The sequence below is a fragment of the Oenanthe melanoleuca genome, chromosome 3, assembly GCF_029582105.1.
Source record: "Oenanthe melanoleuca isolate GR-GAL-2019-014 chromosome 3, OMel1.0, whole genome shotgun sequence".
NCBI lineage: Eukaryota > Metazoa > Chordata > Aves > Passeriformes > Muscicapidae > Oenanthe > Oenanthe melanoleuca.
Window position 1 is genome coordinate 38,590,120 of NC_079336.1, and position 25,541 is coordinate 38,615,660.

The 25,541-nt window shown below is 43.2% G+C and overlaps 1 protein-coding gene across 1 annotated transcript; it reads right to left on the reverse strand.

The window, feature by feature from the left end:
- Positions 1-25,541, reverse strand: FAXC (failed axon connections homolog, metaxin like GST domain containing). Its single transcript, XM_056488018.1, has 6 exons — positions 25,172-25,541; positions 24,606-24,741; positions 19,199-19,395; positions 14,007-14,224; positions 8,574-8,690; positions 1-7,048 (listed from the first exon to the last, which is right to left on the reverse strand). The coding sequence occupies exons 1-6, from the start codon at positions 25,438-25,440 to the stop codon at positions 6,765-6,767; spliced, it is 1,221 nt and encodes a 406-aa protein (XP_056343993.1). The 5' UTR covers positions 25,441-25,541; the 3' UTR covers positions 1-6,764.

Here is a 25,541-nt window from a genome sequence, read left to right on the forward strand (position 1 = left end):
AGATCCATTAGTTATAATTTACACACCAATGACATACAGCATAAAGACAAAATATACAGATCTTCATATATATGTACATTGATCAACACAGTGCACAATTTAAAGTTATGTTACAATTAAGTGTACAATTTTAAATATGGCTTTATAAACTAGTAATAACAGTGCCAAAATAACATATGTCTCGTGTAGTTCATAGACAAACAACATAATGTAGCTACAGCATAAGAGTCCCCATTTAGAAATGTGTTGTCTCATTTTTAGTTAAACCTTGTACACTGCAGCTAGCTAAATACATTCCTCACCCATATACATCTACATATACTTTATTCTTGCTGGATTGCACACCCCTGTCTTTGGAACTTGCATTCTTCAAGTATCCTGAAAAAATAAAAGCCTGTACAATTGAGGAAAGATAAGTCAAAAGAACAAATTAGGAAGCGAAGGAAAAATACACACAATCATAGTGCCCAGTGAAAATATCAATGTGACCAGTGCAGCCGAAAAGAGCACTTTTATTTTTTAGGGAACTTATAAAAGAACACAATCACATGTTGTGTGCCCTACTGCCCCCAATAAAGCAAAATTTTACGTAAGTATAATTAGACAGGAATGACAGAAGTGGTAAATTCAGGGTCACTTGGAAGCTGTGTTGGAAACTCCGGCTGAAACAAATTGGCACTTTAGTCAATGACTTCAAAGTGGAGCAGGATTTTATTTATTCCACAAAACTTGAATGCCTTTTGGAAGCATATGTTTCAGCTTTAGCTTGTTGAGCCGAATGTGTAAATCATTACATGAAATCCCGCAAACCTTTTTATGCTGAAGTCTGACCAAAAGCCTCCTTGGCCTTGAAAAACCTGGGAGTGGTGCAATCAGGACACAGAACTACAAGTTTAACATTGTAGTGACACGCAGTGCTTTCAGTGACTGGCATTCCTGTGCTGTACACAGACAAATACCATTTAACTTTCCAAACTGCTCAGAGAGCTGCAGAAATCCCTGCTAAGAAGTATTTCACACTGGGACACCTCCATGGGGAATGAACACAGAAGCAGCCCTCCCCAAGGGCCACCAGAGAGAGGACTGCCCCAAACCACTGAGACAGAGCTGATGCATGTTGCAACCCCTCTCTCCACCAAGGCACAGCTGTGAAGACTGGGGTCACTGGCCTAAAAATGAGATGCACAAATGCAGTGTGGGGGAACACCTTCCATCCAGGGGACACCAGCTCAGTAGGATAGCCCATGTTCACCAGCAGGCTCAAAGCTCTCAAAGCTCAAAGCTGCCAACACTTGCTCCCAAACAGACCCTTGTCTCTGCAGCTCAGCCACGGGATGACAGCAGGCTGATGCCCCACAGGAGCCACAGCTACCAAAATGAGCCCCTGCACAGTGTACCCAGCACGAGGTATACCAGGCACAGCATACATGGATACCCCATAGCACTGATCAACTGCTGAAAGCCACTGCAGTCACTCAGAGTTACCTCCAGTCCCCTGGTTCCATGGGATTAAACAGTACAACCTGCATGCTCCTCTGGATCACAGCTGCTGAAATGTATGGGCATGACTCACACCTATGGGTACCCACTTCCACATCCCAGCTACCAGACCATCCAACTTAATTCTGCATTTAGAGAGCATAATTTACTTTATTAGTATCACATGCCTAAATCATAATTTTGCAGTATTTGGGGAGGGAAGGAGGGTTAGGCCAAAAAGCTACTTGTCAAAAAACAGATTCAAATTCTTATTCAAACATCTAAGGACAAGACCCAATTGAATTCATCCCCTGCCATAGAAATTTCACTTGGTGAGCTGCCCTGCATAAATCTGCACATAACACGCTTTTCCAGCAGGCAATATTTTGTAAGGCTTAGCATCTGACAGATACAGGCCTTTCAAGGAAAACAGTATGAAACTGTCATGATTACTTGAGCAGACATCACTGACAAAAGCAAATTTGTGCCTGAACTGTTGCTGCAGAAATATTTCAGGCAGTATTTTTTCAAAGAGAATATAGATCTGGAGGGACATTGCCAAGGTTTTAAAGATCAAAATGTGTTACTTGCAGTGCTATAATTGGATGGAAACAGTCCTCCAGATCTGAAACATCAGGTTCAGTTTGGTTTTTAAATCAAACAGCACATTTGCAGGATTTCTGTAGGACCTATACATCCCAGTGCCTGTTTCCCCCACTCAGTAACAGTGAGCTCTGCTGACAGAGCCAATGAGACCGACAGGGGTAAACAAATCCCTTCTGACATGACAGAGTGTCACACCGTCAAAAACTGCAATTCACATGAAAAAAACAGACTGCTTCAAGTCTAACTCCATTGGAAATGCAGGATTTGCTTTGAACTCCCATTTGCCAAGTGAGGGGCAGACCAATTACTCCTTCTTTTAGAGCAGCACTATAGAAACACAAAGGCAGCCCTCAGCCTTTGGCAGTATTTAAGGAAAAGTAACCAGGAGGAGCGGTGCTCTCCCCTCACCAGGATATGGGCTCATGCTCCAGCTCATAAGCAGAGCAGGCATCCCACCCATCCACTGGAACAGTGGCATGAGCCAGGCCACAGCCCGAGTCCTCCTGCACAGACACACCACTTGGCAACTCCCTGTATCCCACCATCCCCTTCTCCAACGACCCTCCAAGGGCTTCCCTGCCCTATTTTGAGGGGCTGGACAGTGCAGAGGAGCCCCAAGACAGCTTTCCTCCTGCCAGTGTCTTGCATCACCATCTACCCCAAACTGGGCTGGGGCTGTGGCTGGGACCAGGTTTGGTGCTGGCACCTGTGATGCTTTCAAAGACATCACTGGCATCTGACTCTTGTATCAAGGGCCCCTGAACCCTTCCTAACATCACCCTACAGTAAGTTTCTGGCTGTGGCAGAGGGATCCCCAGCCAGAGAAAAACTTGGTCTGTGTCACCTCAGACATGATGTCCTGGCACCTATCAGCCTCCAGCTCCTAGCAGAAGCTGTTATCCCAGCTCACCTGCTGGGCAGCTGGCAATCCACAGCTGTTCCAGGTTTCATGGCTGCAGAGACACCTGCTGACCCTCAACCCCACCAGTAGCACAGTCAGGACCTCCAGCATCCCTACAATGGACTCCCTTGCAATTCTGACCAGTGAGGGAGGGAAAAAAAAGAAAAAAAAGAAAAAAAAAAAAAGGAAAAATATGCTCTCTGACTATTTTTAGTTCTGTATGGCCCCTAAGCGCCAACATTAAAAATAGATATGATAGAACGGGGGAAAAAAAAAAAGACTGCAGGATTAAGAAAAGGTTCTTCTAGCAAAATTTTGGAAAGTCAAAAACAATCATGCCCTTTTTAAGAAAACACATTTTTCTTTTTTTTTTCCCCATGCAAACCAAAATAAATGAACACTTTTTAATATTTTTTTTTTCAGATTTTTTGGTGTTTTGTTTATTTCCCCACAACAATTTACCAAGACAGCTTTCAAAAGAAAATGCATGGATTAAATCCTTTTAAAGAGGTCTGACCTCCCTTTAATGGTCTTTTAATGACTGGGACTCATCTGCTGCAAGCACACCTTGCAATGCTGAACAAATGGAGAAAGCACAGCCCTCAAACATGCATCAGTAAATGAGTGAGAACATCTCTGTCAGAATTTCCAGCACACTAATGATTTTAAATAGGAGCTTTTTGATGCAGATTCTTCTTATTCAGAATATCAATACCTACATTTTTGCAGATAAAATCTCTCCTGACTTGGCCATGGAGTTATTCAGGCATTTCAGGCCATCACCTCTGCACTTTCAAGCCCAAGACTTATCTTCTTGTGCCCTATTCTTGTGCTTAGTTTCCTGAGAAGAGTCCCAAGTCACTGGATGATACCTTCCTCCTCAGTTTTGTTTCACATTGCAAATGGTACTTGCTCACAACATTGCCTAGAAAATTGATGCCTTAAGTTCTGAGTTTTCTATTCTGCTTGGATATGCTTTTCCATTGTGCTTAGGGTGATGAAGATAATATAGTCCAATTCCAGCTACTGACTCAAGGATAGTTTCTCCAAACTCCAGGCCCTAAGCATAAACAATGTGAAAAGAGGAGGGTGGGCCAGCAAGCAAGCAAGGAGGATGAAACCTTACAATTTGAGACTATTAACTGGATGGTTGATGCAAATAGACTAAATTCTATAAAGATGTGAGATCATGTGACCAAGCCCTCCTTTGCTTCCACCTTGGAGCCACTCAGGCAGGGCAGGGGTCACAGTGTGGCACTGGTACTGCCAGGGTGTGGCCTTTGAAGGCCAAATACCCATTTTATTACCCTTAACTCTGTGTAGTCTCTGTTCCAGCTCCTCAAGGTATCAACATGGCTCCAAGGACACGCCCAGGGAATTGTGGAAACAGGTGTAAATTCATACTGAACTTGTCAGCTCTCACTGCAGTGGCTCCCATGCATGAACAGACCTGGGGCTTCAGTGCAGACAAAGGTGTCCCTTCTTTCAAAGCCATGGCTAACTCCATGTTTCCCCAGAGCAGGTGCTTTCCTCTGCAGGAGGCACTCCAAGATCCCAGGGAGCAAGCTATTCTTTGAGTGCTGGAGTTACTTCAAGCTCCAGACTCACTGCAACTACCAACAATTAACATCCTAAAGCAGTTGTCTGCCCTGTCTGCTCTTAGAACGTTTGGTACAACCAACATAATATAAAAATTTTGCTGAGGGATCCTGATTCATCTAACTGTAAATCACAGAGAAAGTCATAATTAAAATGGGCCACCAACAAAGTCTGCAGTCAAATACCCAATTTTATATACTTAAAAACACAACAGCCCAATATGATCAATATGCTCTCTTTCTACGAAAATCCACTAATCATGGCCAAGCAACACTGAAGTACATGCTTAACTTCAAAGCTGTGAGTAAATCCAATGGATTCATTCTCATCTCTAACCTGCATTTAGGAAGATATGAACACAAAGCACATCAGAACCTGTGCAATAATTTTGAGATCCAGATGCAAAGATATGCCAGCAAAGGCAACTTAAATTCAATTCTGGTCATGCTTTCAGTATCTGAATTTCCCCACATACATGGCAGTGCTGAGGGAACTGTCTCATTTCACCTCCTCCTGTGCATGAGCTTTAGGGACTGTGCACTGAGAGCCAGCACAGTGCCCAGCACCCCCTGAGGCACCTCCCTAGGCAGCTGTAAAGCATTCAATTGCCTGGGCCAATGTCTTGCAACTACACAGTGTCCCTTGCCTACTAATACCTCAAACTGCTTTGCAGCCTTCATGGGTTTGCCACGTCTGTTGGTAAAGAACACAAAGCACCCACTTCTGAGACACACCAGACTTTTAGCAACAAGTCCCATAAGCCTTGCCTAGAAATAGCAGACAGCAGCCATGGGCAGGGAGTAAAAACATAATACTAATTCAAAAACACAGAAGAAATTTGACCAACACACATTCCAGATGAGTTAACACTGACATCTCCCTCCTGCATAAAAGTACTCTAGAGCAGTGATTTCAATCTTCTGCAAAGAACAAGAATCACTAACCAGCTCCTTTTTGCAGGAATATGTTTTCCTCCATCCTTCCCTGACTGTTTCCAAAAGAACTGGGAGCAGTTCTTTTCTGCAGACCCTGTAATACATGCACCCAAAGTATGGGTAGCTATCAAATAAAATTCCCCTGAAACTTTACCAAATCAGAGAATCTTTTAGGTTGGAAAAGACCTTTGAGATAATCAAGTCCAATTGTTAACCAGCACTACCAAGACCACCACCAAACAATGTCCCCAAAGTGCCACAGCTATGTGGCTTTTAAACACCTCCAGGGGTAATGACTGGACAGCCTGTTCCAATGCTTGACAACCAACTCTTTCAATGAAGTTTTTTCCCAATATCCAATCCAAACCTCTTCTGGTGCACCTTGAGGCTATTTCTCTTATCCTAGAGCTTGATACCTGGGAGAAGAGACCAACCCCCACCTTGCTACAGCCTCCTTTCAGGCAGTTGGAGAGAGCGAGATGGTCTCTCCTGAGAGTCCTTTTCTCCAGGCTAAGCACCCCCAGCTCCCTCAGCTGCTCCTCACAAGACTTGTGTTCCAGTTCCTTTCACCAGCTTCATTGTCCTTCTCTGGACATGCTCCAGCACCTGAATTTCTTGCAGTGAAGGGCCCAGAACAGAATACAGGGTTCAGGGTGCAGCCTCACCAGTGCTGAGACAGGGGGACCATCACTGCCCTGGTCCTGCTGGCCACACTATTGCTGATACAGGCCAGGGTGCTGCATGAATCTGATGCACCTCAGCACAACACTGGCTTAAACTGAGATGGCAGTCAACCAACACTGCCAGGGCCTTTTCATTACAGCATCAATCATTTTCTTCCATGGAAGAAAGCTGTGCCAGTCATATGTCTTCCATTTTTGTCCAACCTGTTGCTGTAAAGATAAGATAACAACACAAACCAGATGTGACTTCTTTCCCAGAAGTTTGTCCCACTTGGACGGGGAATCTGATTTTGAACAAGAACAAAAACAGACTTAAAGGTCCTGCTGCCCTCTAGACCTGCAGTTTGCTCACGTGTGTTTTAAATGTGTTTACCTTGGTCCACCTGAACAATTACACAAAACGAAATACGGCTGAAATAGTCCAAGCAGTATGTGACAGCTGAATCAAGCACAATGGTCTCTTCCAAAGAGGTATAAACCTCTTCCTGACCTGAAGGAGAAAACAAATCAGAGTGATCCCAAGAAACAGCTTATCTGCACAATGGGAGACACTTGTACATATCACTTGCATTGTTCATGATCTCTGTACTCATCCATGTCCACATCCGAGTCAAAGAGGGAGTGTCCAGTGTAATCTGTGTCAGGGGTTTGGGAAATACTGTTCCCTTCCTCATCAAATGTTTCTGTCCTTGAATAAAAACTGAAGTCCTGCAAAGGGGAGTAAGTCTTGCTTGCCTCACTGCTTTCCTCAGATTCATACAGAGTGTTGTCATCATCATGGTGCCATTCTGGCCAAAATTTCCTCCTTATTCTTTCACAGTACATAGCAAGGTTAATCAGTTCACCTGCAAAACAACACAACAGACTTCAGTAAATATATCCAGCCAGCAATGCTCTAACTCACCTGATGAGGCAAAAACACACTAGCTGTGTTTGGAAACAAATTGTGTAGGGCCTTTCCAAAGAAGTTTCAAAATTCCAAGATGCCATCAATCCTCCTAGCAGCTCTGTTTCTAACTTTAATGTAACCACATACAACAAGAAGGGTTACACAGCAATAAACACAAATACATGCTCACACAAATACAACCTCTACAACCTCTACAAAAGGAAATCAAGGCAAGACACTAACACTGTAAGGTTTTTTCAGTAGAACTCTTTGCTTAATTGCAAACACCTGGTTCCTAAAGACAGAATTTGATCTTATAGATGGGCACAGTATGTTCATTAAATACAGTAAATGTGGGGTTTTCACCACCAGATGGCAGCCTTGTCTGCAACATAAATTCACATTTAATATGGCTACTGGCTGGCTCCTACTGCTCCCAGCCTCAGCACCATGCCTTGTTTATAAATGCATGTATGCTTACAGAATAAATGATAAAAAACTCAAAGAAGAAAGAAATACCAGCATATTAAAGGGAGCTGCATGTAAAACCTGTACTCATGACAGCATAAGTAGGTTGATAGGTACAGAAAATCAACAACGCTGCTTCAATCTATTATCTTCTATTTATTTTCATTAGAGCCAAACTAATTAAAAAAATAGTAACCCTTCTAGACAGCAATGAGCCCTTCAGAATTTTACCTGTGATGCCCCTGTGATCAAGGGGAAGAACTGCATAGCCAATATTTATATCCTCATCTCAAGTGCTCATTACCTGAGGAAAGAGTAAGTCTGTGCCTCTTAACCGCAGGTTTAGCAGAGCTGTCTTGCACAGAGAAGGTTTACAGGTCAGATTCATTCCTTTTACACTATTTTACATCCTTTTCCTCCTTAGCTCTTCCCATTTTTCATGCTGTGTGGTTTTACCATGAAAATGGATGCCAAGATACTTTAACATCTATATCACCCCACAAAAAAGAACCAAACAGAAAAAACAACCCTCTGTGGAGAGGAGGGGTATGGTGGTTTCCAATTCATGAAAAACCAAAGTGACTCCAAAGCCAAGCTGGATTTCTTCCTTATCTGGCATCTTCAAGAACAGCAAAGGATGTCATTTCAGTGAGACAACAGCACTTGCAGTTCTACTATCAAGGAAAGTACTCAGTTCAGCAGAATTTGGTTCATGGCTGTTCTGCTTTCTCATATTTTACCCAGAATTCACTCCTTACAGGCTTCAAGGCTTTGCCACGTTAAACAGGGAAAAGACCAAGTACAGAAATAGAAACAATTACTGTGTAGAACATTAAAGAGAAAACAAAGAATTTTATGAGAAAACAACATTACAGGATACAAATACTATATCAAAGGCAAGAACAGTCTGCTGAAGTCCTTCAGTTTTCAAAACGCCCTTCCAAGGTACTCCACATTTAAAGTGGAAAATGCCACCAAGAGCTTTTAATCAGAGATCACTTAGGCTTTCTTACCTTTGATTAGTCTCTCTGGCCGAGTCCCTGGTAATGTCCACATTGCCTGTGCCAGATGTCCAAAGACAGTGGCATCAACAGTGGAAACAGTTGATCCCATAATGTACTTCTTGTCACCTGTAAATACAACAGCAAATATTTCTTGACTGGATGATTTCCCCAAATTAAAAAAAAAAACCACAGTTCCACCTTTAGCATACTTATTTTACTGAAATAATTTCAATGAAAAGGTTCACTTGTTGAAAGACAGGGATTCCAAAGCTGTTTCTAGGGTTCAGCAGGTTACTGCATTATCTCCATTACTGCAGCTTCCCCTGTGCTCAAGACTTCTATAACCAGCCAGTTACAGAGTCACCACTGGCCAAGGAACCTCCTCTGCTCCTCACAGCTGGCAGCACTCACACACTGTACTCATTCTGCTGCATTTAAAATCCACTCTGCAGCTACAAGATGCATGAAAACACCATTTTTGCCTTGGTGCAAACCCAAAACCACTCAACAACCATTCAAAATCATGAATGTGCTGACAGAAGCTGGTCACCTTTACCCCTCATCAATGCAGATCTAGGTTCAATGTACTCATCTGATTAGCTGCAAAAAGAAAAGTCATATCCAAAGCTCTGCTCTCTCCCTATTTGTCCAGGACAAAATGGATGCACCAGTCACACCTGCAGTGACTGCTCAGAAATAACCTGCATCTCCAGGAAGAGGACAATGCCATAGGCAGGAGTGGACAGTCTTGTCACACACCACCCCTGCAGTGCCCCCACCCTCACTGACCCTGACAGGTAGAAGTCAAACTGAGGCATGTCAGGCATGCAGACACTTAAGTGAAAGAGTAGCATTTGGGCCTGCTGCGGACACGTCTGCTGCTTACAGCAGCTCTGCTTGCCTCTCTGGGCACCCCAAAGCCATGATGGTCCTAAATGGCCACCACAGCACAAACAGACAGGTAACTAAGACAGGGAAGAAAATACATTTTTCAAAGTCACTGTTTTGCAACAAAACATCCACTTGTTAGACTTGTTTTCCCATCACAGGCAGGAGACCTGGAACAAAGACCTCGTACAGAGCACACAATGAAACATGAAGTATTGCAGAGCTCAGGTTAGCTGGTTGCACTGTTCCTGCCTCAGCCCAAAGTGCTATAAACTGTGAAATGTTGTACCTAATTGAATTCTCAAAATCCAGTTATCCCATCTCCCCAGGACATTCTTCCGAGCTGCCTGTAATTCAGCAGGTTATTCAATGTTAGGTTTATTGAGCAAGTCCAGAGGAACTGTCCAGTGTAAAATGCATCAAATTCCAGTGTACAGTACAAGGCATGCTGCCAATGCCCTGCACAAGAGCACAGCAAAACAGTGCTCAGGAACAGGCAGTAACAATAACCTTCTCTGGCCTGTCAGATGTCATTTGAACATGCAGTTAACTCTCCCCAGCTCTTCCACAGTTCCATCAATTTACTGTTTGAAAACTCTGAACAGAGTAAATGTTGTGTCTTTTCGGTATTTATCTGACACCTAAGCACTCATCAATCTCAAACACATCTCAAAAATTGGTCCCTAAACCACAGTTATATGCCAGCACTAGGAATTTAGCACCACAAAACTGGGTCTTGAGATTCAATCCATAGTGATACCATGCTGGAAAGAAATAATGTCATTTCCATCTTGCTACAACTAAAGCAGGCTCTGAGTGAGGGCTAAACCATCCCACCCTCTGGTTCCCCAGGCACAACACCCCACTCCTTCAGGTGCATGGAAACAAAGCACAAGAAGAGAAAATAAAACTGTGGGATAAATTTGGTTTTAAATCATGCTGCACCACAAAATATGGCATCTGTGCACATTTTCTTCCACCACTCCAATCTGTTCTCAAAACTTCCAGTGCAACTTTAGTCCAGAAGACTTTCTGATAGACCAGATGATATCTCTGAGTCTGCTTTTAGGCAAGACTACACAGTGTCTGTCACAGCCAGACTGCCACAGCACTGATCATCTCAAACACCTCTCTGCATCCCCTGGCTAATCCAACAGAAATGAAATCACCTGGTCACACTGGGACACAGGCCTGTCCCCTTCCACAGAGGCAGGTACAGCACTTGCAGGCTGCTCCAGGGTACTTAACTAACTTTAGAGGCTCAGATCCACGTTAGTCCAACCTCTGAGTTTTTGGCTCTGAGCACCCCTGCCCTCGCCAAAGCATCAAATGCTTTTCAAAATCCACTTCAGGAAGCTGCTGGCCTGCAACTCTCAGCTCAAAATCCCCATCTACCAAAGAGCCCGAGAAGTAGAGCGCTGAGAGGGCACCAACAGATTTATGGTCACTCACTTGCCTCTTCTAAACAATTACCAAAATGTGTATTTTTATATATCGCTTATTCATAAGCTCATTCCCTGCACTTTCTTACACTACTACCAGGCAGTAGGAAACTGCTACGATACAAGGAAATTACATTTGTGGTTTGAAGACTGCAGGACAGAGAGAAAGGTGATACCAATGGGACAGGCTGATCCATCACAGTGGGATTAGCTCCAATTTCCATGTTTATAAGACCTGGGGGAGTCTCTCGGGGAAATGGATATAACTGAGATAGAAAAATTATGCTCAGAAATAAAGAAAAAATAAGTACCAAAGATGTGATTGGGAGTGTCAAAATTAATGTCATAGGAACTAGCAACTACAAAGTTATCATTCTCTGGAAGCAGCTCCCGGAATTAAAAGTTATTCTTGTCCCCATGTGAATGGTCCCTGTTAAAAAAGGAGACCATTAATCAGATATTCCTGATGGCTGACAGCTACAATTTGGTTTGTGCAGCTATTCTGCACCATAGGCATCATTTTTAAGCTCTTAAGATAACAGCCAAAATCCCAGCTACCTTCTCTTCGGGGAAAACACTCACAAAGATTGTGCAGGCAGTAAGCTGACTGACTGCCTTCTCCTTCCCCCTTTGAAATAGGGGACCCCTAGTCAGGCTGGAACTCCTCATCCTACCTCTTGTCCCCATTCCAGGATACTATCTGGAGGCCATGGTTACTAGACCCAATCATAAACAGATGGCTGGAGAAAACATGAGTATACTGATGTTAATGAAAATTAAGGCAATTACAGAAAAGTAGACCAACTAACCAATAATCAAAAGAGAAAATATAATGATTCATGTGACTGCACACTGACTAATCTGATATCCATTTCAGAGAAGATTAAAAGAACCTACAATATTCAGCTGGTAATGTAATAAAATAACAGGAATACAGCAAATGCTCATCAAGGCATTTTGAAATACACAGGCAGATCCTTAACAACAATCTGGAATTAAGAAGAAAAACTCTGCTGGTACTATATGCATAATACAACTTAAAATTTGATACAATGAAGAAGTGTTTGAGGATTTCCAGTGTGTTTTCCACAAAAGCCAGAAACTGACTATAGCATTTGCCTTCACAGAGAGATGACCCAAGCCACCCAGGAAGGAAGCAAGCAGCAGGAAGAGCATCTGTCTGCAGGCTAGAATCAAACAAATTCATTTGAAACAAGTCCAACTTTGAACAGATTTAGACAGTGACTAACATCTGTCAGCAAAACATGGTGGCACCTCCACCTGCTGAAATCTCATAATTAAAACTGGATGGCTGTTAGAAAGCCATCCCCAAGCCAGCAAAAAGGCACAGGCCTCAAGACAGCATTCAAGCAGTCTGATCCACAAAGATCTGTCTGGATGATTAAATTATCCCTTTGAACTTGAAATCTTACAAATCTGAGTGTCAATATACACTCCAGAGAAATAAGCAAATCAAGATACTTTTACAGGTACTCAGGCATATATTTTAGTTTTCTCTTGAAGGTTCTGTCTACTCTTGGCAGACAGGGATGACTTTAGCACACACATATCCCACTGCCACTCCTTTCAGCCTGGCAGAGTTGTCTAGCCAGAACCAGGGGGTTTTGCCGTGCTACAAAGTCATAGACTGAACTTGCTCCAGCCCCTCTCCCAGCCCCACTCCTCCCTGGGATGAGCATGGAGCCACATAGTGCCAATCTCTAAACTACAGCATCGGTAGTCCCACGAGGAGAGCACCTGGAGCTGGCCACAGCTCTGCAGCAGGTATGACCAGATCTCCTTTTAGATGATGAATTGCTCTCCCTTCCTCCCTCTCAAAGAAAAGGGACTTCTTGATCTCCAAACAACAGGTTTTTTTTGAAGAGGCACTAGAATATGTAATTGCTTCTGTTAACAAACAAAATGCAGCATAAGAAAGTGCTGTCAAAAAAGGGGCTTGTCAACCAAGCTTGGCCTTGCCAATTGTGCCCGTGCACCTCACGGGGTTTTTTTTCACCTTGTTCTCAATTCAGAAACTCAACAGGTTTGTTTCAGAAAACAAAGTTACAGAAAACTCTACATCTAGGTCCACTGCAAATACTTTCCAAAACAGCTTGGAAGTCCAGAAGCACATTTTTTCCTGCCCTTTCTTATCAAGCACTCAGCTTCTGCCTTCTTTCATCCACTCCACACTTGTCTCTTTAGAGCATGCTCTCCCCACTTGGGAGCACAAGGCAGGGAGGCAGCCTCCTGTCCTCCACTCAACCACCTCTTTAAAGCAATTATTGCAGGGAACAACTCACAGGTACCATCCCTCTTGTTTCTCTCACAAGAGAGACACAAGCTCAAGCAAAGTGACAACCTGCACCACAGCAATTCCTCAAAATGCAAGTTTGACATAGATGCACAATATGCTTAGCTCTTAGTGGAGCAGAAGGCAAGAAGCACAGTGCAAAACAAGTTTCAGTGCATATTTCAACCTGAGCCACACAACAGAAATGAGATTAATTCCAGCTAAGTGAAGTCAACCTTAAGACTAACTGTATGGGATGCACCCAACATAACCAAGAATCTTAAACACAGCTATTTTGACAGTGCAGAACCACCTCCTGCTGGGAGCTTTGAATAAAGCTGACACCAACCAAACACAATAAAGTTCAGCTCATCAAAATAACATCTGCAAAGAGTTTTCAAATGGCAGCCTCCTAACAATCTGTCAAACAGCCATAAATAAAAAACAGGAAAGGAAATAAACCAGGAAATAAAAAATTAGACACACACACTCCAGCCCCCCAAAAGGGTATAAGAGGTTTCATTTGCAGAACTAAACACTACATTTTCCTAATTTCAAATCACTAAATGCTCTTCCAAAACAGCAGACCACGTTTTGCTTGTCTACATGCACATACTCTGTGCTCAGAGAAGGAAGCCTCTTATGCCTCTGGACAATAATTTGGCAGCAAACAGCGAGAAAAGACACAGTGTCTCTGGCAGAGCAAAGAAGGCACTAAACGCCAGCCTCTGGCTTCTGCCAGAATGAGATTATGTGTGTGCGACCAAGCTGTCAGGAAGCACTGAGGTCAGCTCTGCCCCGTGCCTCGCTGTACCTTACCCAGGAGGCCTGCCAGGGTCCGCATGTCCTTCTCCATCAGCGTGTACATCTCCTCCTCCGAGAAGCGCCCAATGCCATGGCCGTACATCTCCCGCTTCACGATCCCTTTGGTCAGATGGCAAAAGATCCACTTCAGCAAGTCGCTGAAGGGGCCAAAAAGAGACACCATCTTTTGTGTCTCATGAAGGTTCTCCACCCATTGGCAATAAGCTAAAGTCCTAGAAGGAAGCAGAAACAGGTTTTAGCAGTGTAATGCCCAGAGAGCCCAACACCACCCTGCAGAGGCTCGCACAGAGGTCAGGCAGGTGAGCACTCACTGCCCTGATGGAGAGGTAGCTTCCACAGACAGCAGACTCAGAGTGTCAGCAGAGCAAACCCACTTTACAGTACTTAGGCAGACTGCCCAGTGCTTATTCTCTCATTAAATCATGACTCACTTCAGGAGAAAACAAGATTCATGGTGAAATATTAAGTAAAAGCTGGAGAATCCTGCTAAACTCGTGTAACAAAATGCAATGCCAAACAGATTTATTAGCTAAAGACAATTCACTGCATAGACCTGGGCAAAACAACAAAACAGCACCCCCCCCACCCAAAAAAAAAAAAAAAAAAAAAAAAAATCAATCTTTCCCACCAACCTTTTTCCCTTCTATACTGCTGACAGTTAGACAAGCAGTAACTTTGCTCCAATAGAAATACTGAAGCAGTAATTTTTCAGAAGATTTCTCCTCAGAAACTAAGAATAACATGATCTTGTTAAAATAAAATATAAAAAATTAAGAGGCAGTGGTTATTTGGTTGGTTTTCTCCTGCACAGTTTCCTCTGTTCAAAATGCTGATTTTACGAGAGAGACATTTCTAAAGGACTCTGTTGTCGCCCACGCTTTATTACATGGCAAATAATATTCTTTTAATAAGTCTTTTTATAAAAATTTGTCTCATGAGCTTAAATTTTTGTTTCCCACATGTTTTTTGTTCTTTTTTAATATTATAGGCAAACAGATCTTGATTTGTTACTCCAGAAATTTATAAAAAAGAAACATTAATTTTTTTAATGTCCAACATCTTCAGAAATTACAAATAAACCAAAAAGACCATATATACAAACTTTTGTCACCAAGTTCAAGGGTTGTTGGAATAATGGCTAAAGTCATCTCAAAGTAGACAAGATAAACAGAGGAAGCCTGCAGGGTCTCAGAAACACTGGGAATTGATACACATATTCCAATCCAGAGTTTACTTCCAAAATGTTACAGTTCTGAATAGGCAAAACAAGGAAAAAAGGAGGCTCCAAGTCAGGGAGAGTTAAAAACACTTTTAGAACTGGCTTTACAAGCATTTTATTAAAAAATTCTATCCAAGTGTTCATTAATTTGTGTTTTTTACCAAAATATGCTTATCAGCATTTAATTCCACCCATCACTTCTCTATTCAGACTACATTAATGGAGTATTATCAATATTACAAAAGGTTTGGAAATGCCAGAAATTGTGTAGTCTACACAATCTACTTCAGTACAGCATAACTATACATTTTACACTGGAGTAAGCATTTATGGGATGACATCATTATTTTAAATATTGGCCTGTACAGAACATTTTGGGAAACATTACCATTCGCACTTGTACCAGCACATCTGCACAAATCTAAGAGTATAAATAAAACAGTAACGCATTAAAGAGCAATGCTGTGAGGGTGAAGTAAATCTGAAGTTTAAAGGTAACAGCAGCTTTGGCCTCAATACATAAATCAGGCAAAGAGATGAAGAAAATGACTCATCAACAGCAGCTTGACTGATTATCCAAGAACTGTCTGAACTTCAAGGAAAGGATAAGGCATTTACAAGCAAGTGAACAGGGGGTTACTTTTACTATCTGAACCTGTGCAGACTAGAATTTTTTTATATACAAAAGGATTATAACAAATTCATTCCACAATCAGCTGTAGAAACCCCACCAGCTGTGCAACTTCTAAGAGCAACTGGCTTTTAAGCCACCAGTGGCATTCAAGCCTCAATCACTGTTAGCAGTGGGAGAGATGCTACTCTTAAAATTGGCTTGATATATTTACACATGTTTACATTATAAAAATATTTTATGTTTAACACGTGGCAAGCCTGAATACTGACCAAAGTCAGATTCATCTGTATTCTCATATTATGTTCTTCCTGTACTTCAAGCATTTGTCACATATGATGCTTGCTTCTTGAAAGACAAAGCAAGAAACAAGTCAAATATATTTACAAGTGTATATATACATACAGACACATTTATAAATCACACACATACACTCACATTTATGAATCACTACAGTTTTGTTTGCCAATAAAGCTCACCCAATCTAATGGGCTAGTCTGCTTAAGCTGAATATTCAAGGCTTTATGTTCTCACTAAGCACATAAGTGTCACCGACCTAAGATCTGTCTCCTGAGATAGAAGTGACAGAAAGCATCTCACAGTGACTGCCAGCCCTACAGGCACCCAGGGGCTGCCTGGCCTGAATCCCAGCAGTATTGTTGAGCTCAGCATGCCAGCTCCAGAAGGAAGTGAGAATCAGATCTCTCTTAACCAGAGGTCCGAATCCACAAATGTACTGCAGTTACACCAAAAACCCAACACATTCCCCAAAGGTGGCTGTGGGTACCTCACTGGTGTCTGAGGGCCCACAGGTCACTGCAGGCAGTGGAGGTGACTCAGAGCAAGCCTACAGCAGATGACAGGTATCTGCACTGGATCCAGGACCTGCAGTGAGAGTCACAAAATTATTTCATTTCCATCTCTTCACTGCTGGCTCGCCTCAACACCCATTCAGCTTACAAGACGTTTTTTCTTTTGCCAACTAAAGCTAGCAAAAGTCTAATGGCTTACTGCATTCTCCAGGGACTGGAGCTCCAGCACAAGCTCCAAATCAGTTTTGTGCATCTGAGGGATACAGTGTAACCCCAGCACTGAAATAGGCACACTCACTTGCTGTCTTTCTGCCTGAGCCCTGCCAGGAGCCACAGCCCAGGGCAGAGAGAAGGTGTCCAGAGGCTGAGGTTCTCAGCAGCTCTGCACTGCTCTCAACTCCAGCCAGAGCAGTCACTTCCACATGTAAGAGGCACTAACTGCTGAAGATGAGCCACTACCTTGGCAAACTAAACATTTCTGGAGGAAATGCTGAGCATCTACCAGGATTAGCTCCACCCATAGGATGTACTTTTCTTCTTTGTCAGATAAATGTACTACACTATTACTTATTTATGATGAAGCTACTTTATATGCTGCTGGCAATGAAACAGTAGGAATCACATTATGTATCACTGCTTTGGAGGCTTGGTTTTATATACCTCATTCTGCAGAAAGACAATCACTATTTCAAATTCCTCACCATGGAACACGAAGACACCAAGAAAAAACCCTAAGCTTCTGGTGGGAAGTGGGAAGGTTCAGGGACAGATATGAAGGGATCTCACAACCACAGATATGCTGTGGACAAATACGGAGGAGAAATATGGTCCTAGACAGTGAAACATTGATTTTACTTTGGTGTAAGTACAGGATGGTTTAAGTTGTTCTCCAGGAATTACTGCAGTACAACTGCAATACCTCATGGCTCAGGCTTTGCCTGCTACAAGGAATCTGCAAGGTATAACCAACATATCAAGCCTCTGGTACAGCCAGAGGGACGTACAGTAAGATTTTCAGTTGAACCTTTCAATGCACTGCAGCAAAAATATGCACCTTGGAGGAACTCAGCTGTGTGACTACACAGGAAAGGCAACAGGGATACACAGCCAGGTGTGCACATCTCTGTTCTTGATGCAACTTTGTCGACCTGTTTTAATGCCCTCTCTCTGGGCCAATGCCTGAATTTGCAATATCTGTCTTCCACACTTGCCTATGTCATGTCCAGCAGTGCCCAGCCAGCTCCAGAGAAGCCTGGACGGATGGACAACAGTTTCACAGAGGAGAGCACTTTGTAATTGAGATACAACAGCAGTGTAAGCCTGCCATCAGTAATGATACATTTAATGCAGTTAAATCTCTGAACCACGAAACAACTGACACTAAGGCAAGGAGATGAAGCATTAGGGGACTAAAAGACTTCATCCTCCCTTTGGCAGCTGTAATAACTGAGGGTGGAAAAATGAACCAAAAAAGTTAGTTTACAGGCTGCCTGTATCATGTTTGGCAGGCTATGACACTGCAAATGGGTCTAATTGGTGAAGGCCACACTTCTTCAAAGGCAGAGATTTAATTTCTAAACCAAATCACTTCAATCTGCTAATTACTGAATGCTAAAATTGTTCTCAGGAGACACTAAAAATTATTTGAAGAACTCTATACATACATATTGCTGCTGATCTTTGATCAAAAAGTAAAAGAAAAAGCAGGTAAATGCATTCAATTTAAAAATCACACATTGTCTTGAAGAAAAAACATGGAACATAAATGCAAAACTTAGTATAGCAAGGACTTAAATGCTTAAATGAAAGTCAACTATTGGGAGAAAGCCTTGTGGCCACTAAGGCAGCAAATGCAGCATCCAAGACGCATGTCCACCTGATGCCTCTACGCCCAAGCTGGAAAGGGCACTGAAAATGACTGACATGTAAAGCACAGAGGAAATCACAGATACTATTTTCAAAGGTGTCAGTATGATGCATAAAGTACCAGAAACGTTCTATTTCTATTTTCCATTCATATACATACTTAAGCTTCTCAGGAGACTGTGACTAATACTGTACACTATCAACAATACGTATCAACAGGAGTATCCTGTGTTAGGGAAAGGCAATGACCCATACTGCAATCACTCACATGTATCTGTAGAAGTAAGAAAACATGCCCCCCAAACCACAAATATATTCAGCCACCTTGATTTTTTGGTCTTTATTAACAAGGCTGTCCCTATACAGAAATCACATTGAACAGAGGAGCATCCCAGTGCTGCTTCCTTCTACAAAGATACAGTCAAAGGGTCTGACTTCACCTTGCTTACACAGCACAACCTTTCAAGGGAATTATCCCTGGCTCAAACCACCACACACATGAAGGAGCAGCAGTTTCCTAGGATGAAGAGTCGTGAAGTTAATAATTGAGTACCCAAGACTTGTGCAAGAGAAAAGAAGCATTCATGTGCCGTGAGGCCCAAGCTCAGGGACACACTGACAGCACAAGAACACAGCCAGCCTTGCCATGCAAGCTTACCAGTACAGGTGCTCCTCCACCATTTTGGTCACAGCTCTGGAAACAGCTCTTTCATGTGGACCAAGGTGTTTATTTAAATTCACTCCAAGTTTCTCTTCCAAGAAGTCAATGATGAACTCGGTGCCAGATACTTTCTTGTGATTGTATTCAATCCAAGGCATTTTCCCTTGAGGGGAAAGTTTTCCATCAAAATAGTTCTAAGAAAAAAACAAACAAGTAAACAAACAAATATACAAACAAAAAAAAGCCCTTCAGGTTCTGTTTCGATGATAATAAACATTTTTAAATAGTTTTCTGTGTTTTTAAAGAAACAAATCAACAAACCAAACAAATCTTTTTTTTTTTTAATTAACACTCTAGAGTAGCAGTGGCTATTCAATCAGAGCAGCAGCTTTACTCCACGTGACCATTCAGATAAAATTATTTCCAGGCTCTGCAAGGTGTTCCATGCTTTTATGCTGAATGTCATGTGATATAATATTATTTAAAATTATATTATCTATTCTTTAAATACTTGGGTTATTTAAGGGTTGGAGATGCTCAGATCTCCCAGAAGACTGGGCCCATTATTCTAAACGAGTTTTAAATCACAGGACTCACAAATAAATTCAGTTCCTGCACACATTTGCACTTTTCATATTAAAAGTACAATTCAGACAACTGCATTACCTCCAAGGACAAAACACACACATTCACAAGCCTATATGAAAGGCATATCATTCCCTCCTGAGCAGAAGAGAAATCTGCTTTCTGCATCTTCAAAACTTACAAATCTCAGACATTTACACACATACCTGCTATACAACTGGGTCTCCCAAGAGCCCAGCACAGCAGAGCAGAGCAGAGCATACTGCACTGCTGAAACACTGCTATACCTGCTCAGCATAGCACTCACACAGAAGCAGCAATGTGCTTTTCCCATGACAAGGTGAAACACAGAGATTAGAGAATTTCCATCTCATATAACAAGCATGAGAGGAAGTACTGGCTGCCAAAACATGAACAGACATTGGTCTTCAATTCTCTTACTCCTGAAGGCAGAGACACAAGGAGCAACCTTTTTCCTTTCTTGTGATTCCCATCCACTTATTTAGTGAATGAAAACTCCTAGTACAGAAAGAAGAACTGTAAAGGCTCTGCACTCAAACCTCTGGCAGTCACCCCAAGCATTTCAGGATCTAGCTCCTAATTGCTGGAGGTTTAGGGTTTGCAGTTCTGGATTGATCTGTTTGGGTTTCAAGTATTTACCCTTCCTGAATCCACTTAGGATGGATTAAGGTGCTCTGGCAGCAAAGAGCAGACACCAGAACACGCCTCCTGCTCAGTCTGAGAGCACCAGGATCCTGGCTGCCACTCCAAATGCAGATGTGCAATGCACTAAGATCACACAGCCATTCCCAAAGGTTCTTCCCTTCCAGATGGAAACAAAGAGGTAACACTTCTGGGAAACAATGCCTTTGGCTGTAGCCTCTTCAAGGTTTGTACCTTAAACAGCAGGGCAGGGACACTGGATGATACCATGTCTCACCCACTGCCACCCCTGTGTGGGTGAATAAAGCGCCTGAATCCCCCCTACCCACACATGTGGGGGACATGGGGGCCAATTCCACAGCACAAGCTCTACAACCACTGCACATCTGAAACTAAAAGGAGAGCACTGCTCTGCCCTTCCACCTTCCAAGACCTTTCCTTCATCAAAAATGGTCTTTCAGAACTGAAACTGAATTATACATTTCAATAATTTTTCATTATGACTTTACTACTGAAGCACAAGGTTTTCCTGGAACTACACAGCGTGTTTAGAAGATTCTGAGCATTGCTGGCTTAATCTTCATTAAGTCCTTCCATTAAGATACTTCCATTCTTGTGCACAAACACTGGTGGTTTGCAGAAGCCACTGGACTTGAAGATGTGTTTATTATATCTAGCAATTACTGCAGTCCATACCATTTGCAACCCAGAAAAAAGCAAGTTTTTATTACTCAGCTGCACATTTCTTCAAGCACACATATTCAATGCATATAAATACATTGCCCAAAATAATTTTCGTGTTTCGTTACATACGGTTTATCAAACAAAATAGGAAACATCTTTCAGTGACCTGAGAAAACCTTAGTCTCTTGAGAAATCTGTTATACTGTTCTTGTACCCACTGCTCTCAAACAGACATTTTTAGGCTTGAAACCTCTGTATCCTTATGGCTGATACTAATTGCTATCAAATATTTATCAATTTTCCACTTCAAAGCTGTTCTAGCTGCTAAGCAGGGAAAAGCTATGGTATTATCAAAAACCAAAAGCAAACCAAAAGAATATCCCTTTTCATTCACAGTACATTAAGTGCCTGCAGAGCAACAATAACAGTAACAATAGCTCTACAGAACCTCCTTTGTAAGGAATTTATAGAAAGAATGGAGCAAGGTATTTCTAGGGTAATTTTACAGTACTATGCAAAAGAAATTAGATTTCACATTTTCAATTACTTCTGTTTACGATTTTATGTTCACTCTTCCTTTTCTTATGAAGGCTGCCATTTCCACAGACCTGACATGAAAACTGCATATTCCTGCTGTGCTAATTATTTATCAGATTACATAAAGGCTCAGCTCTTCATATTCTTGAGGAAATCAAGGAATACCCAAAAGATCTTGATGAGCACACGGACATGGCTCTTTTAAAGCAAGCTTTACCAAGAAAAGAATCCAGTATTTTGAAAACCCAGCTAGGGATTATGACAGCCCAGCTGGGGTGGGGCTGCCCAAATAATTTTTCATGGAAACTTGCACATACAGAGGCAGATTCAAGAAAACATAAGCAATGATAATAGCACATGTGTTGGGAGAAATTCAGGCGAGAGAAAGGTAGGAATATGTCCCTCTACTCCAACCCTCATGTGCCATTAAAGCACGTTGTGTAACAAAAAACACAATACTCAACAGTCTGATGCACTACAATAAACACAAGGAATCAGAAGTGTAAAAGGCAGTCTGAGCATCTCACTGTCTTCTCTGCACTCCATTTCATGACCCTCCCTTTGAAGCAGTCCCTCCCCAGCTAGGTGATGACCACAGCAGGTCTCCTGGGATGAGCACCAGCTGCCACCTGCAGCGCTTCTCCATCATGGCCCCTGACAGTGTGCAGGAAAGCAAGGTTTCCTTCTGGATCCTGCTGTACGCTCCTATACACCCACCCTGCTGCCTGCCAGGCAGCCATCAATGCCTCTGTTACCTACAGCATCCTAAGGGTAACACAGTCATGAGGGAACAGAATAAAAGTCTACATGCAGAGCATAAGAAACTCCAGCCATGAACAGTGCCCCCTTCAGCTCCCCTCCAGTTCAATCCCACAGCAGCATCCATACTTTCCTCCACCTGCCAGACCCCAGTGCAGCACCATACTTCTAACACAAGGACAGAAACAACATCAGCCTCTTCCTGAAAAACAGAGCCATCTCCTCAGCTCATAAGCTCAGCTCCACTAAACTCAAATCTAAAACCCTTCAGAGGGTTGGTAGCCCCACAAACACCTTAAGCCCATGTAAACCAGCATGGCTAAAAGTGCCAATCTGGTATTTCCCAGCACCTGCTCCTGCAGAATGGCACACAGAGCATGTGGGGAACCTAGCTGAGTTAAAACCAAATAAAATAAAATGTCATGGCTCTAGCTAGGCCAGCTCTGATCAGCCTGAGCTGCCACAGAAAAGCATGTGCAGGAAGGGACAAGAAGAAGCAGCTGAAGGTAGGAATGTTGTTTTGATGGTCTTGTCAGTTTAGTGTACTCACACTAGTGAGTAGGGACAGAGAGATATGCAACACCAAAAAGCAATGCTGACCCTCAGTACAAAATAATAAAGAGGAGAGGATAACCCTCTGGAAATTCCTCTCTCCGAAAAGCTGTGTGATTTCTGACCTTCATGAGTTCTCTCAACTACTCCATCCTCAATCACACAAATGCTGTGTTATCTTTCAGAAGTGACCGTGTCTTGTCACAACCATCTTTTATAATGCAGCTTTCTTTAGCTGCTCTCCACCAGAGCAAACCTGACCATCACAAACCTCTGAAGTGCATCAGCTGCCATTAGAAAGAAAACAGATCTCACCATGAGAGTCATCCCCTCAAATGTGCAATTTCTACCCAAATTATTTTGAGAAAAGCATTGTGCACAAAGTCCTCCTGCTGCAAGGACATGTTTAAGTTTCAGAATCTGGCAAGTTCTGTAAACCTAAATGAGGAAAATACATCCCACAGGATGGACATCTTCCTCTTTAGTACTCCAAAGTATCCGATTCAAGTACCACTAAATTGTAAGAAAACATTTAACTCAGGTTTTTAAATAATTAAGCAAAATGTACTGATTAGACTCTCTTCCAATGCAAAGGAGTTTAGCCACATAGGAAGCTAAATACCAATGGCAAATGTGTTAAAAAAAAAGTTGTTGGTTTGGTTTTCCAACAACTAGGGTTGGTTTTCCACAGTACAACATTTGACTTATGCAAAACATTCTTCCTAACACCTTGATATGGAGTTAAATTCCAAAAAACAGAGGGAGAAGGAAAAAGGAAAAATAATCCCAGACATTTCTTCTACGTAAGATCTTAGTTATATATATATTCACTATTTTATCATCTTAAAGGCATTCAGTGCTTAACACACACACAAAAAAAGAAAACCATGCCATGTCTCAAAGAGCCTGTGTGCTGTGCAGCTTGCCAACACCACAAGAAGTCGTGTGCCACACTTGCAGCGTCCCAACCTGACCTTGATGATACCAGGCAAGACCATGAGGTTCAAGTGTCCACTCTCACAGCTTTCATTTCCCAGTGTAGCTCAGGCTTCATTCCCTGCAGGAAGATGGCATGGGATGCACCCAACCACAATTAAGGAGCAGTATTCATGACCTCTAAAAGCAACCCTGTCTCACTTCACTGGGGAAGAAGCATCAGCCATGGGAGGTGAAGCAAAAGGTAAGTACTTCTTCCCAGAACAGCTTCAGAGTTTAGGCCTCCAAAAAAAAAACAAGAACCTGGAGCAGTCTAATCTTGATCCCTTTAGCACGGTGAAATTCAAGGATCAAATAATGTTCTTTAGTTTTGGGGTGTTATTTAGTGTTATATAAACTCCAGACTGTTCTCCCACTTCAGCATTTCCAAGTTAACTTTTAACATTCATTTAGCTTTGCCAGTTAAATCTACAGCTGTTCCAGATAATCTTATTCAAGTCGTATCTTTAAAGGTTATACACCAAATTTAATAGGAGCCATAGAAGTGTTGACATACCCACCTAGCTGTAGGTGTATGTTTACATCTCCCTGGGTGAGACAGACCGGGGGGATGAGAGGCAGGATGCCCATGTGCCATTTCACACAATTTACAGAGAGCTGCAAGGCAAAGGCAAACTGCACGATGTACCTGGTAGGGTAAATCAGCCATCCTCAAGTATGTTTCCATTTTCAGGCAGAACGGGGATAAACTCGGAACGCCATTCCTAGGCCTTGAAAACTGATGCAGTATGATAGCATCTTTCGAATCGAGCTCTTCCTCTTTCCTGTAAAAAAAACCGACAGACTTTAAAAGAAAAAAAAAAAAAAAAAAAAAAAAAAAAAAAAAAAAAAAAAAAGAAAAAGAAAAAAAAAATAAACAAAAAACCGAACGGGGCAGGTGCATGAAACAGACAAAGGAGAAGCCCCGGCCCTGGCAACACACCCGTCAGCCCTTAAGGGGCTGCTGCGGGTGTTGGTGGCCCGGGTGGGCCCTCTGCCTGCGGACCCGGGCCACCTGTGGGGGCGAGCGCAGGGCTCGCCGCGGAGCCGCCGCCTGCGCTGCTGCAAAGGGCGAATGGGGGAAAACGGGGGAAGGGGGAAAATAAAGGTAACCGGCAAAAGCGCGGTGGAGGAGAGACCCCGGCCCGCCGGCCGTCGCCCAGCTGACCCCGCAGGTGCGAGCAGCGCCCTTGGCCGGCAGCGCCGCAGCCTCACCGTATGGCCAGCAGCTCGTGCAGCAGGTACGCGGCGGCGGCCAGCAGGGCTCCGCCCGTCAGGTACAGCGTCTTCTTCCACCAGGAGTCGGAGCCCAGCGCCGCCATGGTGCCGCCGCCGCCCGACAGCGGGAAGGCGACGATCTCGCCCCCATAGAAGGCGGGCGGCGGCTCCTCGGGCCCCGCGCACCAGCCCAGCGACAGGCTGCGGTTGCGGCTCAGGTCCGCCACGCAGGAGCGCGGCGCCGCCAGGCCCACCCCCCACAGCATCCTGCGCCCGGCACCCGCATCCCCCGCCGCGGAGCCGCCGAGCCCCTGCCCCGCCCGCCCGGTGCTCCGGGCCCGGCCCGGCCCGCGGCGGGGAAGGGCCG